This window comes from Amblyomma maculatum, chromosome 9 (genome assembly GCF_055883805.1).
Source record: "Amblyomma maculatum isolate TAMU_Amacu chromosome 9, ASM5588380v1, whole genome shotgun sequence".
NCBI classification, from domain to species: Eukaryota; Metazoa; Arthropoda; class Arachnida; order Ixodida; family Ixodidae; genus Amblyomma; species Amblyomma maculatum.
The window spans coordinates 40619804-40637207 of NC_139352.1; the positions used below are offsets into that span (position 1 = coordinate 40619804).

The 17404-nt window shown below is 43.9% G+C and overlaps 1 protein-coding gene across 3 annotated transcripts in view; it reads left to right on the forward strand.

The window, feature by feature from the left end:
- The window catches only part of LOC146178901 (putative protein kinase C delta type homolog), a 425884-nt gene that overhangs the window by 349970 nt on the left and 58510 nt on the right, over positions 1 to 17404 (forward strand). For all 3 annotated transcript variants that reach the window (XM_084578644.1, XM_084578642.1, XM_084578643.1), the window contains 3 exons: positions 8035 to 8208; positions 10432 to 10523; positions 11675 to 11737. In XM_084578644.1, the coding sequence (XP_084434770.1) occupies positions 8035 to 8208; positions 10432 to 10523; positions 11675 to 11737 (329 nt within the window). The remainder of the gene's footprint in view (positions 1 to 8034; positions 8209 to 10431; positions 10524 to 11674; positions 11738 to 17404) is intronic.

Consider the following 17404-nt stretch of genomic DNA (forward strand, 5'->3'; position numbering starts at 1 on the left):
AGGAAACGTCAATTTCTCACGTACAGTGAATGAGCTATCAGGCCCTTTTATGGTCATCCTTCGATAACGGGCGCATATCTCAGTTCCAACCAAACATTCGGAGTTACTGCAATTGAAGATTAGAATTGTTACCTCTTCGGCGTATAAGCTAATCACCTGTTAAAGCGATAAGAAATTGAGGCACAAGATGGTTGGCTTCTACTGGGGGATCAGAAAATCCTTTCCAAATGCAGTAATAATCATTAATAAAGCCTGCATCTTGAAACAAAGAAAGAGCATAAACCATACCCCCACTCTGAACGGTGCTCACAATCACGTTGCTACGATAACAGCATAACCATCCGAACAAATGAGTGCCTCAGTAACAAGACAGTCAGCTGCAGTCCAGTGCATTGAATTGCCGTATTCCACCTTCAGAAATGGCTCATAAAGGGACTTCTGGGTATTTGCTGTGCGTTGATCAGGAATATAAAGAGCCGCGCCTACAGCGCGCGTGATTTTGGCAGTAAAACATCGATATGTTTGTACCCATTTTGAACTCTCACTGCTTTTGGTGTCGTGTTCCCTGCACCGTTCGAAATCAGAGCGTAATCCTGATCGAGGCATTGGGTCACATTCGGCTATGCATGTGGTTATGCTGCAAAGTTTGTTTGTTTTTCTCATTTTTTATGAACGCATGTCCGGTGTCTTCTGATTGGCGTGCGTATGCAAAGCATCGAATTTACCTGTACTTATAATAAAGGGTTGGCATATTTATTTATTAATGCACTTTCATCTGTGACAAGTCCTGCCACCATTTCAAATGCTAGCGAACTAGCGCAGTCTAACAACTCTTGCCTGAATGGTAAGACTCAAATGGCTATCGAATGGCTGATTAGCGTTGTTGTAAAGAGCACAACCTGGTACTCAACATTATTGCATCATTAAATCTTGTATACGTTGGTGTTTCACTACGCGCTTACCGACCGAAGCCCTAACGTTTTAGCTCATTTTGTATTTTGCTTGACCCAATTTTAGCGCGTAACATACTGGCAGAACACAAATGCTGACCAGGTGGTTATTCTATATTAATTTCGCTTGAAATAGCGAACACCTCGCTCGGAGCCGTTAGTTCTCACTGTGTGCGCAAATAGCCTGCGACGGCGGCCTGAGCCCCTGCATCTCCACGTCCCCCGCAGCTCCGCTCCGGCGTGATAAACGACGCGAGAACACCTACCCGTAAATTGTGAATTTTGCACGAGACATTTAGTCCGCTCTCGAGAATACTGGCGGTGAGTTCTGGAGGCTCTTCCAGCAAAATGAATACACGTTCTCCCCACGCGGGACAGTTTTCACGCTCGATGCGCCGCGCCTTTATGTAAGGACTACTTCTTTTAGTCTTTTTTTTTTCTTTGACTCCACAGCCTCTAGCACATTGTGAAGTCTCTCTTTTCTTGCTCTCCGCTTCTCTACGAGCAGCTTAGAGAGGATGCACCGTCTCTGCTACATGTTTTGATCTCAACCTCTGGTTTCGCGGTGTCCTCGGCCATGATAAACGGCCGTGCAAATTCGCCACGTGTGCAACCGCGAACGCTGGCGCTAAAGTGTCCCAAGCGAAATATGAGTCTGCTCCTCGGTCGAGGAAATAAGCACTCATTTTGTGACGCATAAAAAAGGGATAGAGAGAAGCGTTTAATCAGCGGGAGTTCAGGTGCCTCCGCATTCTCAACGTCACGGGGCATTTCTCGGATGACCGAGCTAGGGACGGTCACTGGAGCGGTTGCCTGGGCTCCGCGATAATGAGTGCCCCTGCGCGTCTAGTTTTAATTGTTCTCGTGCGCTTGGTGGCGTAAACACCTGCAAGAGCGCATTGTTTATGCCCAAAGATCTGCACAAACGCATTTTCCAACGGGCATACTTGTTTACAAGCGCAATCTTGCACGCAGGTCGTGAAATTTCGCAATTAAGATGAGTGTATACGAAGACAACCTGCCCGGAAGCTAGTGATTTGGCCACTGTTAACATTTTATAATAATAATAATAATAATAATAATAATAATAATAATAATAATAATAATAATAATAATAATAATAATAATAATAATAATAATAATAATCAAATTGTCCACAAGAAGGGAAGGCGCACTATCTGTCACACTTGTTTCTGTAGACACCTGAACCACGCCGTAAGGGAAGGGATGAAGGTGCGAGTGAAAGTGAAAAGAGAGAAAGAGGAACTGTAGTGGCCGCGGAGTAATTTCGACCACCTGGGGATCTTTAATGTGCGCTGACATCGCACAGCACACGGACGCCTCTAATTTATTGGAAGAGAAAGGCGCGGTAACTGTCTCACTTGTAATCTGTGGACACCTCAACCACGCCGTAAGGGAAGGGAGGAATGTGGGAGTGAAAAATGGGAAGAAAGAGGAGTCGTAGTGGAGGGCTACGGAGTAATTTCGACCACCTGGGGATCTTTAACGTGTGCTGACATCGCCTCTTAGTTTCGCCTCCATCGAAACGCAGCCGCCGAGGTCGGGTTCGAACCCAGGTACTCCGGCACAGTAGTCGGGCGTCTTACGACTGCACCACCCCGGACAGCACACGGACGCCTCTAGTGAAAGTGGCAAGAGAGAAAGAGGAGCCGTAGTGGAGGGCTACGGAGTAATTTTGACTATCTGGGGATCTTTAATATGCGCTGTCATCGCACAGCACACGGACGCCTCTTCGTTAACATTTTGGCTCTCGTCAAAAATGATCTCTGTAGTCTTTCTATGGCGACAGGTGGCGACTTAAAAAGAAAGATCCTGCTGAGCAAAGTAAAATTTGCACATTCTTGAAATATTCATATAATAATGTTCGTACAATGTTTCATAGTTATTTATTTTGTTTGTTTATTGCATGCCTACAGCGCACGTAGGGCACTACAGCAGGAGGGAGGGGGGGGGCACGAACGCAAGTGTGACTTTACATATTATTTCAATGCATGGTAAAAAGTATTGTTCATGGGAATATACACAGTGCTTGGTGGCAAACTTCCCATCTCGCACGGTTCTAATATAAAAAGGGTAGTAATGCAAAACATGACCCCTACAACAAACTTCTCTAGCCTTCAAATCATAGTCAAGTCGCTTCGATATATAATTTAGCGCCTGGAGAAATTTCGCAATGTGCATAAAGATATGTAGATACGTCGATACGTCAATGCGGTGATTCAGTCTGCCTCAGTGCTGCTCGGAGTTGCAGAAGCGAACCGAGCAAAGATATTTCCCCTAATCACTGCTGTGATGCTCCTTGTAATGCTGGTAAGAAAAGCGGGGTCAGTATCGCTGTCCTATCTTTTCTTTTTTTTAGTGTATCCATGTAGCTTCTTTTTCAATAATTTTAACTTGTATGTGATTTTTACAAGATTCGTATTATTTCGCGAAAATAAACACAAGGGAGTACGGGCGCCTGCCGAGTTTTCTTAGGTATCATAATATTCAGTCGCTGCGAGCTCAACTACACAATCCCTGTCAGCCGATGAGGAAGTGATTATGTCGCAGTGTCACGTCTGGAACCCTCTTAGCTACTGTTTCAAAATGGGAATGTTTGGTTTAGAATGTTAACGGGCGGGCTGCAATGCAACGAGTGCTGAAAACAGTAGGCAGCTGTCGTTATGTACATATAAGTATGCGGACACGTTGGCTTAAAATCCCGCTTTTGTTTGCGTTTTGAACGACGTTTAAAACTAAGCAGTGGCATTCGCATGCACTAGGGCTCTTATTTAAAACACCAATCAATATTTGAAACTAGGCATAAGCGCTTTATGTTTGTGCAGTGCCCGATCCTTTTAGAACCAGTGAAGTTGAACCAGCTCCATTGTTACTGCGCAACTCTGACGATGAAGCACCAATCAGAAAAATCTTATGAATCGGGCTCGGTGATCAAAATGGAACATCATCAATTTGTTTCCCACGACGTTCCACGCACTTCGATTTCCAGAACCGCGCAAATATGACCGCACGACAGGCCTAAATTTTGTTCATGCTTTGCAACTTACAAATAAGCTTATTTCATGCATCCTCGAAGCAGTAACGTCAGCATAATGCTCCAAGCCTCTCAGCAGTCGTCATCCAATACGCTTAATGCCAATAAAACGTCGCCTACTTAGAGCGTTTCGGGCCCACTTCGAGACGTCATATACTATATTTGCTGTAGTATACACGACTATTTTTTAATCTTATATTTCTTTTTACTTAAAAGAATTGAGATTTGCTTCCGTGATCTACATCTTGCCTCGTTTTGCATCCTTGGAGACGGTAAGCCATCAGAGGCGAAAAGGAATGCTCCCAAGCATCGAACTACCAGATATGCTAGTAAGCCCCACCTCAGAAATCAAACATCTCGGACTGTATAATTTTGTCGGTCGTTGGGCCTTATGTGGATCAATGCGCAGGCAATAAATCAAATTCACCAGTCAACTTTATATTTTTTTATATTAGGGGTAAAGTAAGTTTCTGAAACTGTAGCCTGTCAGCGTCAAATCAAGCCCTGTTTTTAAGATACCCTGTAATCAGCAGCGTGGCTCTGAATGTGGAAAGTCAGGAATACGCATAAAAAAAGCTAGCTTGTCTATCCACGTTGTATGTTTATAAAGTGGCGTCCCTTGCATTTTTGTTCGGCTCTAAAATAGGGAGAGTACTCGTTGCTGCTGATATGATGAGATACAGTGGAGAGAGAGAGAGAGAAAACATTGGCTGTGGCTTATCTCAGCTAAGCCAAGATATACGTATCGAAAGCAAATGTGCTTGGCGTTGGGCTGCCTATTCCTCTCCAATCCAATCCCGCCCAATCCACTGTAATCCAATCTAGTCGGATCTAATCCAGTCCAAACCAATCCAGTCTAATCAAATCCTCTCCACTCAAGTACAGTTCATTCCAGTCCAATGCAATCCAATCCAATCATGTCCAATAAACCAGTCCAATGGAGTCCAATCCAATCCACTCCAAAATCTAGTCCAATCCAATCCTGTCAAATGTTGAGGGGCGTATTGCCGTTACCCGAAAACTGCAGCAACGGAAGTGCCGGGTGCGTCACTCAATAATAGAACATAACCTTCCGTTTTGTTCCAGCATGAAGCGCAGTACGGAAACAGAAATACAATATTAATATAATAGTTTTATGGATTGAAATTACCTACTTAATAAACGTAATACATCGGTGACGTCCGTCGCGCTATTTTTGCGACGTTGAATATGTTAACTTGAAAAATCTCCGCGGCGTAAATACGTAAAAAAGACTTTTAAGCATGTTAAAAGGCGATTGTTGCAGAGAGCTGTCTCTGAATGCAACCTAAAGGTAACATACACTCACCGAAGACAGGAATTGATTACGGTGAAGGTACTTGAATAGTGTAACCGTTGTCATACCGTTACATCCTGGCTGCGTTTGCGGCTGGTTTTGCTGCTGTTAAGAACAAAAATAATCATGGTATTATGCAACCTACAGGGGAACATACCGCACGAAATATGGTTGCAATTTATTTCAATGTTGTGAATTTACAAAAATTAACATTGTACCTACAGGGATCGAACACATGTTTTACAATCAGGTACGTGATGTTAATCCATTGCGCCACAGAAGATTTATTTTCTTTATTTCCTGTTAAATGATATTTACAGTGGAGCAAAGTCAAAGTTTAGTGCCACAAAGCGCTCTGGCAAAAGTAAGGGTTCACAATATTTCAAAAATGCTTTAGGTTGGCCATTTCACTCAAAACTGGCATCTATTCAGGTTTCTCACTTTGAGTATTATAGATGGCGGTAAGGTTGTTGATACTCGCAATGAAATACTCCCTCGCTGAGCGAGCATCCACGTCCGCGTGTCTCACAGCCATTCTCGTTTTCCATACACTGTGGAGGCAAAGCAACATGAATACGTCACATGGCACACCCCCTTGATTATGGACTAGCAGGAACCGTATACCATAGGGTGTAATTGGCAAGTCCTTTTTTAAAGTTTTCTGCAAGATATCCCACAGAAAGACTGCATCCCAGCAGTCAAGAAAAATATGGTCTATGGTTTCCGGCTTATGACAAATCAAGCAATCCACCGACCACGGAAAAAAGACACCTTTTTCCCTCAACCACGGTTTAACAGATAATTTACCACTGTGTAATAGGGAAAAAAAATTTTTTGGAGACGACCGTGCTGGCATATTTTTAACTCTTTTTAGGACATCCTTACCTTCCCCTCCACAGTGTAATGATCGATTGCGCCGCAGAAGTGACGGGTTGTGCGCTCTTTAAACGCGCTCTTATTCGTTTTGATTCAACGCACTAAAAATGGAACGACGGATGCAACTGGCATGATCAGAGGATTACTGCAAGCAATTTTAATCCAGCGAACTATTTTATTGCGTAAGCATTTTAGTTTATGCTTCGCAATGTATACTAAAAAAAAACATAGAGCTTTATTGACTTCCTTTTTGTTGTGTTTCTTTTTTTTAGTGACGCCACCCGGCACTTCCGTTGCCGCAGTTTTCAGGGAATGGCAATACGCTGCTGAGTACACGCTCTCCCAAAATGCGCCGCTGGCTAGCCTATCATCATCAGTACTATTGCTCTCACTCTAGAGAAGGAGAATTAAAGTATGTCTAGCTATGTTTTTGTTGCAGTAATGACCAGACGAGACATCTTCTTCTGGTTGCTTCTTGATTGCCAGATGGCGCGGCGAGCGCAACGTGTCTGCCAGCTGCGGCGGTTGCTAGGCAACGGCTCTGTGCCTTCCGCCACGTGAAACTCCTCGCTCGCGGCCAGAGTAGCTTTCACTACAAAAGGAGAGTGCACGGACCCTTTGGCTGTAGCGTGAACTGCAACACTGCCACTTCCGCGAAGAAACATAAGCGAATTTATGGAAATAGATGTCCAAGGAAATATTGCGACAACAGGCACTCTTTGAAGCAGCCGTGTATGGCGCAACCATGTCGCCAGTCGCTGCTGCAGCAACTTATATCCTGTCATCAGGTACTAAATACTGTTTATCTTTAAATTTCGGAGAGGTAACGGTAAAGGCGTTTCTAAAAACTGTGCTGGCGCAAGGCAAATGTAAAATAAAACTTTTTTAAAAATATCATAAAATAGACAAATATCAACTGCTTTCCGATGCACATTATTCTCACAAGGTGACCAAAGAGTGACTCCTTGCAAAAGCTGAAGCTAATATCCTTCTGGAGCGCACCTTTCGTCACAATGGGTTCTGTTACATTCTAGAACGCGTTCGTAGCCACACTCGCGCTTCTTTCTGCCCGCGCTCGTAAGTTCTTGCAGTGTCCGCGATTCATGTCTTCGCGTGCAATAGTTTTTGCCGTGGTTGGCTCGTCACTTGGGGAACACGTCTGCAAACATGCTTGGGGCAACGCTAGCACTCTTGATGGTTGCATCCGCCAGATAAACCTCATCTTAAACACGTGGCGCCACTAAGAAGTAAATTAAACAGCATTGAACTAGTTACAATTATCCTTCATTGCAGATTTCTGCTGGTGGTATCGGCCGAGACTTTGCATTTTAGTATGCCAAAGATTGAGTAATGTCTCAATGTGTTAGACCCTAAGCCAAAGCGGTGTACAGTACGGTCCGCTGTTAAATGGAACATGAGTCCGTGTTGCAGCCGCGCTTTACAAAACACTCCCGAGTGACCCAGCGGCAAACGATCGTACAAAATCCTGTGCAGTAAGCATGGCTGACTGCTCTTTTCACCCATGCACTTGATGCCGTCCATTCTTGTCAGTGGCCGGCGGCAGCGCTTTTCAAAGCCACGCGATCTCATGCTCCCTTCAACAGTGGACATTACCGTACATTCGCCTAATGTGCGCGCAGCTTACAGTTTGGCAACACGTCGACTACCTTGCTCAAAATGTCATCACTCTGCGCATCTGCACAGCAGGCTTCGGCGGGGCAAAGGCACCTGCCGTCTATTTTGATGTATTAAGCCGGCCAGTGTCTACCGTACCAGTGACCATCGTTAAAACATTTTCGATTCAAGGCGTCACCAGTGTTTCTGCCATTTTGTCGCAGGTGCTGCTGGCCGAGCTGAAAGGCACAAAGCGCCACTACGCGGTCAAATGCCTCAAGAAAGACGTGGTACTGGAAGACGACGACGTAGAGTGCACGCTCATTGAACGCCGCGTCCTCGCCATGGGCACACAACACCCGTTCCTCTGCAACCTCTTCTGCACCTTCCAGTCGCAGGTGCGGCTTTTTTAGTGGTGTGGCCGCCGCATATTGTACCCACCACACAGAAAAGTACAGTTCGCTGCCTCAGAAGAGTCAACAGTTGGCTCAATTGATGGCTGTTATTAGTAATAGGATGATGATGATGATAATTTGATTTGATTTTGGCACGAGGGTTGATTCTGTGTCACGAAGTATACATCTTTTTCTAGCGTTCGGGGCATATGTTGTCGCAAGCAGAGGGGTTAGGCGAAGGTTCACACAAACCTTCTAACGCTTAAGTGGAAAGAAAGTTCTGCGGGAACGTCATTGCTGGCTTTGGAAACACCAAGCTGTCTTACCTGTCCCACACGTATCCATCTAGTCGCCCAGGTAGTGCTACCACACTATTAAAGAAAGTTGCATGGTATATTAACCATACACAGAGTTACTCGGACAGTGTAATATGAATATATAATATCTTGTATAATGTTCGACCCGTAATTTTCGACAATGTGTAACAATGTATGACATTTTGTATATTTGTATAACACTGCATGATAAAGCCTGCATGAGGATATTCTCGTCATACAAATTTATTCATCAAAATGTTGCTGCGCCCGCTCCACCATGAAAGCTCGCCGACGGCGAAGAGACAAAAGGCAGGCTTTCCACAAGTACCACGGAAGGAGTGCATGCATATTCCGGTACTGCAAATGCATGCGCTAAAACCTACAGTAGAAAATAAAAACTGTAAGCGCTTAGTGGTTTGCGCATCCGCTTGGTATGCGAGAGCTACGAAAGTGGGTCCCCATAGGCGTTAAGTATTCACCTGCTTTTAATCGGTACAAGATTTCCCTTAATCTAACTCTCGGCTTGGCCGGGGAGAATTGGCAACCAGTTTTTTACCGCCCCTCGCATTTGCGAAAACGTCTTTGCCATTGTACTCTTGTATGCAGCCTTGGCAGCAATAAGTTTAGACATCAAAATCACCATTTGTCCATGCCTGCTCGAAGAGCGTTTTGCACAGCTGTATTGCGACAAAACAGGACGCGTTTCTTGGATAAACAACTGATCTTTGAACTATTCTAACTTGGGAGCAGGCGAAAAGGAGTGCTGTAAACGTAATCTGCTTTACAGCAATTAATCGACGCCACAGATACAATTTACGTATCACGGTAATGGAGAACCATGGAGGAACTATGTTCCCTCCTTCAACTGGCAATATACTTCATTCTTATATTATAATTCCAGACAGTTCCATGGCGTCTACAGTCGCACCGTGCTTTTCTGAGTTCTCCATCACTCTTACATATTAGCTTCTATTAATCACCCAAATTTTTTTTTTTTTTAAAGAACCTGTTGTTTTTGTAGCAAGTTTGTTTTTTGTCCTAAATATATTTTTCCTCAGAAAAGCTTCCGGAACGTCGAAAAGAAATGCTAAGAACATGTCACGAACTGCTACTTACGCAACTAACGGTGCTCCTCATTCTCAAGCCTCGTACTTTGCACCTAACCTGAAATTTCGCCTAAGCTCATCCTAATGCGTGGACATTTATTGGTCGCAATAACGTACCTACTCAGAGCAGGCGTTATTCGCATCATATTAATGTCAGCGATCACTCCTAGTAGCTTACTATCGTATTCAATACCACAAGTTGTTTCAGGGCATCATACATCAACTTTTTGCTTCAAGAGCAAGATGTCATTTTCTCAGAAAAAGTGAATTTCTAAAGCAGTAAACAGCACAACCAGATAAGGTAACCGTTCATAACCTCGTAATTGAGGTCCACTTACCTTGTGTATTAAGCAAGGCCCGTATTTTTCTACAAGCATGAATATGACTGCGACTTGCCATGACATTTTCAAACAGGTTTATTGCGATGCCCAGTGAAGGTCCTTCATGAATCAACTACTTCAAGAACGTTTGTCGCAACTGCTCATTATAAATTTATAATCACCACTCGCTTTTATGGGTAGTTCTTGCGTGAACCGATTTCAGTGCTTCCATCACTGCTGTGAGCTCATATACCTACAAAAGAGTTATTTTTTTAAGAAATATACAATACTTAGCCATTCAAAACACTTCGTCAGGTTTTTCTCAGACTTCATCGAGTGACTTCCTCGCACTTAGTAGAAAGCTCTGCACTTTATAAAATCTATCGAATGATTCGAGAGTGCCCCTTTAATCATCTGCACAACAGCTAATTACGAATTTTGTTGCAAGTAAATCTCGCCTTCCTATTCTTTTTTTACTTTCAGAGCCACCTGTTCTTCGTGATGGAGTTCCTGAATGGCGGAGATTTGATGTTTCACATTCAACAATCCGGGCGGTTCGACCAAGACCGGGCAAGGTGAGTGGCCCGTTCAATTTCAGCGGCCGTTATGTCCTCACTAGAAAGGCTAATGCCCGTAAATATATCAATGTGTTGCCAGAGATACCAAAAAAAAAAAAAATCGGTAGAAGCGGAAACGCCTTGATAATGGTTGGTACGAGTTAAGCTAAACAGCCGCACACAAGCGCAATGCACAGTCTATTCATTAAAAATAAGGTCGTCGGTGTCCGACTTCAACTGGATACAACGCACGTTTAAACCAATTTTCCTTTTTGCGAATAAAGTGCCTTCGGCAAAGCCGATTGTGGTTTTCGCACTTTCAACGTAAACTGATTCAATCATTAGTGACGTCAGTGTAAAGATCCTGATGGACACTTTGCATTTCCATTTACTACGGCAAACAGTCTGCTGGTCCGATTCTGTCTACTGGTCGCTTGGGGACAGCGCACAGTCTGAAGGTTACGCGTGGCTGCCCAGCCCAGCTTTAAGAAAAAAAAAATCTAGCAATTTCAGATACGTTCACACGGGTGTTTTAGACAAGTAGAAACGACGTTGCCCGGTTTATAGACTATTTATAAATAACTGAATGTTTGAGAAAACGAGCGCAATAGTCCTTTTGTGTCGTACACGTAGTATATTCGTGTACCTGCTTGTCGAAAAGCACTGTAATGTTGTTCTAACGTGGACGCGATATGCAATTTGCTGGCCACTTTATCAGTGCGAACGGTTTTTAATCGTCTTGCTCTGATGGTGTGGATAGCAAGAATGGTACGCTGAAAGCTGTCGCACGGGAATTTTCATTGTTAACACAAATTTCAAAGATTTTTGTACATTCACCACACATAATCGCGTAACTTCAAATCTGGCTTTAAAGTTTTGCCGAAACTGAATGAATACGCCCTGCATGATTTTCCATCTTTTGTGGTGCCTATAGGTGGTTTGGAAATATTTCGTTGACATCTACTAAACAATCACTATCGCCGTGTCATTAAGCCGATTTCATTAAATTTTTTCTTCCTTTAGGGCTTTCTTTCTGTCATCGTGATCAACCTAGTACATGTTGAATTTTTTGGGACAAAACGCAACAACAGAGAGCTCTATCTCTTCACAGTTGTTTGCCTTCGGCGAAGACGAATTTTAAAAAAGGCCACATGCGTTCCCTATTCCAGGTTCTACGCTGCCGAGATTGTCTGCGCTCTCAAGTTCCTGCACAAAAAAGGCATTGTCTACAGGTGAGAAGAGTCACAAAGTCTGTTTTCAGTACTAAAGCTTACACTCGATATCTTATGCAAACAGCCATAAAAGCCAGCGTTATGATAAGGGAAGAAAACGCAGGTTGGATTCTCTGAGAATGTGCTTCCATAATACACATCATTCAACCATGCTGAGAAAATAATGACACGTTAAAAATCATCATGGTCGTTGTGTAACACATTTTATATCTAAACCACTGCATCTCAGAAAATATACTTCCCGTTGTGCCTAAAAAATTTTGACGCTTCGATCTCTCAAAAATTACCACTTAAAAGTAGAAATAAAAAGGGAGTCTAAACCCACCCTCCTAAACCTTATTTACAGACTATTTAAAACCGGAACTAAAATACCTCAACCAACTATGTTTAAACTTTCAAATAAATATTTACTTCTTTCTAAGAAAATCATTCTAGAGAGCTCCAGACATTCAATGCTAGTCCGATGAAAATCTGCTATTGAGAATAACCTCCATAACGGACAGGTAAAAAAAATGAAGGCACTCTTTAAAGTTATAAACTTTCTTTCATGTACAAAATAAATTAGATACGAAAACATCATGGGAAGATTCACTGTAAACATCTAATTGTATGCCTACCTATGCCGAGCGCTTTCTTCGTCAGATTTATTTGTCCCCGTTCAGCGCCCGTAAAAACATGTTATTTTCCTTCGCACACTTCATTCACGACTGCAAACTGTTTCCCCTAGAGACCTGAAACTCGACAACCTGTGCATTGATTCGGAGGGTCACGTGCGCATTATCGACTTCGGCATGTGCAAGCTGAAGGTGTACCGACAGCAGCCACGGGCCTTCTGCGGCACCCCCGAGTACATGGCGCCGGAAGTAGGTGGACCGGAAACGCAAAGCGAGCACGCTCTCTGGAATGACGTAACACGTGTGCCGCCTTTTGTAGCAGATAGCACTCACCCTGCGTGTCGTATATAGTCGGGTACGTCTCTCCGACCCGTGTGAACACAAACTTCATAACCCTGCATATCTGCCACTTAGAATCTGTAAACTCATTTGTAGCTTCCCTTACGCGTGATAAGCGTGGCTTTGGAGTTCCATCTTAACAATGAGTTGGTGCTGCGCCGCTTCGGTATCACGCAGAAGGCGCAGTAGGTAACAAAAGGGGCATTTCTCTATTCCTTGACTTCAACATTTTCCACATAATAAATATTTAGTTAGGTATCTCTCAAGAATGCTTGAAGGTTTAAAAATGTTCGAGGTTCGCGTGATCAACCTCGCTCACGTATTTTTTTTTTCTGCGCTTACTGCCTGGTACAGCGGCACGCGTTTTCCTGCGTTACACCACATCACTTCCGTGTGGATAGTTGATAAAACAAATTCTAACCGAACCGGTAAGTGAAGCTCACGTGTTAACAGCTAGTTGCCTGACCGGGGTGTTAGCACATTCTATACTCGACTGCCAAAGCTGTTTCATTGCTAACCTTTTTTTTTTTTAGTTTGTTTGCGTGTGCACTAACAATGAGGGGGACCATGGTGTTTGATGCTGGAGCAATATTCTGTTTCTCTACAGACGCGAGCATGAAAACCGCCGTACGGAACAAGAGGTTTAAACTGAAGCAGCAGCTCCAAACTCATCATTTAATTTAGGAGGTGGGGTAGGAAATGTTCGGCAAACCAGAGCACCTGTGGAGCAGTATTCAGACTGTGCATAGGGCATCATAAACGACCCTGGCGTCAATTGCGTGCTTACCATATTGTCCGCGGCTCCTCTCTTTTCAAACGTGTGCCAATACAACATGTACCATCAACCAAGATATATCGCGTAAGGCGTGGTGTGAAACCACCCTGCTCCTTTACTCTGCAAATAGCTTACTTCGTTCGTTTCACACCATAACTAGTTACACCAAATGCTCGCTGAAGTTCGTCACAACCAAACTAGGCAAAAGCCAAGCAGCCTTCTCCAAACAATGCGGAATATCCATGCTCCCTCGAAGCCATCTGTAAGACGCGCGAGTCAGAAGCTATTAGTGGCTTGGCGCAAGATTTGTTACTATACAGGTAGAGCCAAGCAAGTCAAGTTCATCTCAAAGATAGCTCGACATTGTGCTATCTAGGGGCAAATGGCATTTATTTCGCTGCAAACCGAGACCTTTTAAGCTGACCTGAGGGTGACTTACGATCTTAATCGTGTGCGCTTTCATCTCAAGGACAGTACCATCTGTGCGGTCTCTGATCACGTGATATACGTGAGTGCGTCATCTTGTGCTGAGTACAATGCACGCAAAACATTCAATTTCTTTGGCATCAGCGACGACCAAAATGCGGTAGTTCCTTTATTTGAACACTCCCGGACTGCCTTGCAATTTCAGCGTCAAAGGGAGGTTAGGAATCATCGAACTACAGCAGGTTCTTACTGAACTAGGGTTCAAGCGTTGCGATAGCTGTTGAGCAATCAGTTCAGTTCAGTCGTTCAGTCGTGTCCGACTCTTCGTGACCCTATGGACCGCGTCACGCCACGCTTTCCGGTCTCTCACTATCTTCATAACATCACGTAACTTCATCTGCAGTGCCTCAAGGATGCCATCTAACCATCGCGTTCGCTACCTACCCCTTCTCCGGCGACCCTCAACCTTTCCCAACATCAAATCTTTCTCCAGCGACTCCTCTCTTCTCATCAGATGACCAAAGTAGCTGAGCTTTAACTTTAGAATTTGACCCTCCAATGAGCAGTCAGGGTTTATGGTCGACAATATCGACTGATTTGATCTTCTGGCAGTCCAAGGAACTCTCAAGAGTCTTCGCCAGCACCACAATTCAAACGCGTCAATTCTTCGGCGGTCAGCCTTTTTCACAGTCCAACTCTCGCATCCATACATCACAACTGGAAAGACCATAGCACGGGTTATACCGATCTTGGTTGGCAGACTAATGTCTCTGCTCTTTACTAGGCGGTAAATGCTAACCATTGCTCTATTTCCCAGAAGCAGGCGTCTCCTAATTTCGTGGCTGCAGTCTCCTTCCGAGGTAATCTTGGAGCCCAGGAAGAGAAAATCTGTCACAGCTTCCACTTCTTGTCCATTGATGCTCCAGGACTTGATAGGGCAAGACGCCATGATCTTTGTCTTTTTAATGTTGAGTTTAAGCCCAAACTTCTCGCTCTCTTCTTGTGCAATAGTCGCGATTATATGAACGTATTGTGCATACAATTGGGAATCAACGTTTCTTTCTCCGCGTGGCTATCACTTGCTGTACAGTGAAACTGACAGTACAGGCTCGTTATGCTCGTACACTTCGCTCGTCCCAAGTAGAGCCTTCTTTGGCGTCATTTTAGGTGTGATGCTAGTGTGTAATAGTCCAATTACTGTACAGAGCATACTGATGAGAATAAGCCAACCTTCCAATGGGTTGCACAATCTCGCCTCATAGAGAGGACAGATTTGCGCATATTGGTAGTTAGTGCCTAATAAGATGTTATAGATGACGGGATGACAGGTGAAGACGAGACGAAACGACAGAAAACACATAGGCAAGCGCTAACTTTCAACGTCATTCTTAGGGACCGAAAAAGAAGGCAAGAAGACGAAGCCCAGAAAGCGTGATCTTCACGCGAATATATGCCATCCCGCGCTGTACAAGCCATAAAAAATGCTCTTCTTTAGATACAGTTAAAGACAGGCCGCTTTGCGCCTGAGTGCACACAAATGCTGCGCGCGCTTCCAAGAGCACAAGAACGAAGTTAATAGTTGTTGGTTGGTTGGTTTATGGGGTTTAACGTCCCAAAGCAACTCAGGCTATGAGAGACGCCGTAGTGGAGGACTCCGGAAATTTCGACCACCTGGGGTTCTTTAACGTGCACTGACATCGCACAGCAAACGGGCGCCTTGCTTTTCGCCTCCATCGAAAAGTGGCCGCCGAGGCCGGGATTCGATCCCGCGTCCTTGGGAACAGTAGTCGAGCGCCATAACCACTGCGCCACCCCGGCGGGGTAAGTTAATAGTTGTGTTGAAGTTAATGGCCGTGTGGTGATTCACTGAAGTACCTATGTCAGTGAACCGCCTTGCCTTTCTGCGCAGTGTATGAAATAACAGTGTTTCTTTATGATTGCCACGATAAGATGACAGCAGAAATGCTGCAAGCGTCTGATGTTCCGCGAACTGGAATGTGCCAGCGGGCAATATTTAACAAAATCTAAAAAGGAACTGATTAACACAGGTTTTTATAATATGTCTTATGGCAAGCTTGCGTAAAAAAAGAAAAAAAGTCTGACTTGAACGGCAGCCGCTAGAATCGGTGTTTTATCGTGCCGATGACGTTTTCTTGTCCTTCTCCTTCTCTTGCCTCTATAAGACGTATTATAGATATGTGTTCCTGACCTTGCAGTAAAACTACAGTTGTTTTTGTTAGCCAAATAACTTATGGCACATACCCACAGAGGGGGATCGGCCAAGAATTCGGCAGCAAAGAAAAGTTTTGAAGTATACTTTCAAAAAAAAGTGATTTGAGGGGTAGAGGAAAGGAAACAAAACGGGAAATAAGTGAAAGATAAAATTAAAAGTGGTAACACACACGGAAGATTGACACTGCAATTGAAGAACAAGTGATGTTTATATATTTAGCAAGGCAAACGATTTGACTCCAGTAAAACATTTTGCATGGCGGTGAAAACAGGAATGTGACTGTGCCCAAGGATGGTGGCGCCAAATGATAACACTATCGGGTTACTTAAACTGAGGCTAAGCTGTTGCAATGGTCTTTCCATCGTCTTCTCGACGTAGTGAAACGGCGGCAAAATAATAAAAAGTTACATAATGATTCCTTTTCACCGCAAAATGCGCAGACTGGAGACAGTGCCAAACCAGACCTGTAGAGACAGAAATTTAAAGGTGGGATGCGGCATCGCAGCCTTGTTAGAGAAATCTCAAGTTGCCGTGAATTACATAATTTTCTATTCCAAGAATAATTCAGACGCAGGTAGTCAAAAGATCTTAAAAGATGTCCATTTTTCATATTTAATAAAACGTTTCTCCGAAACCTCGCTGTTGAAAGTTAGCACTCGCCTGTTCTTCTTCGCCTTTACTCGTGCGCTGTGGTGACTATTTAAAGTTGGGTTTAAAGTTGGTCCTATGTGCCCCCTAGTTAGACAAGACTGCCATAGGAAAGCACTGGGGCGCATTTTTGACAATAAATACCAGTAAAGTGCAAGCATCCCACGGAACGACCTGCGGATGCATTAATTTTGCGGTGAAAGCTTAAGACAATATAAACAATTGACGCTCATGAACAGCTAACCTTTGAAACATATTCTTGCCACAATTTCCGGTATGTTCTTGCCAAAATGAACACGACACCGTAATCATAGCACGTAAATGTTGAAGTTGCTTTTATGCTAAATTGGGCAGCATCTGGCCAGTATGATTCATGGCTGCTTCGTCTGTGCTTCGACTGAGTGTATGCATTTCTCGCCCTCTTCTAGAGCAACGCGGCCTACCAACATACCTGTTGTGTGGCGTCACAATCTTCGACCGTAATTCGCATTGCACATGTAAAACTTTTCCTGTTTTTTATTAGCTACACAGTTTTACGGAGTGCAAACACTCCTGTTCATCGTACAGGTACCGCATTATTGCTTCAGAATTCAGCAATCTCTTGGATGACTATACGTGACTTCTCCTAGATG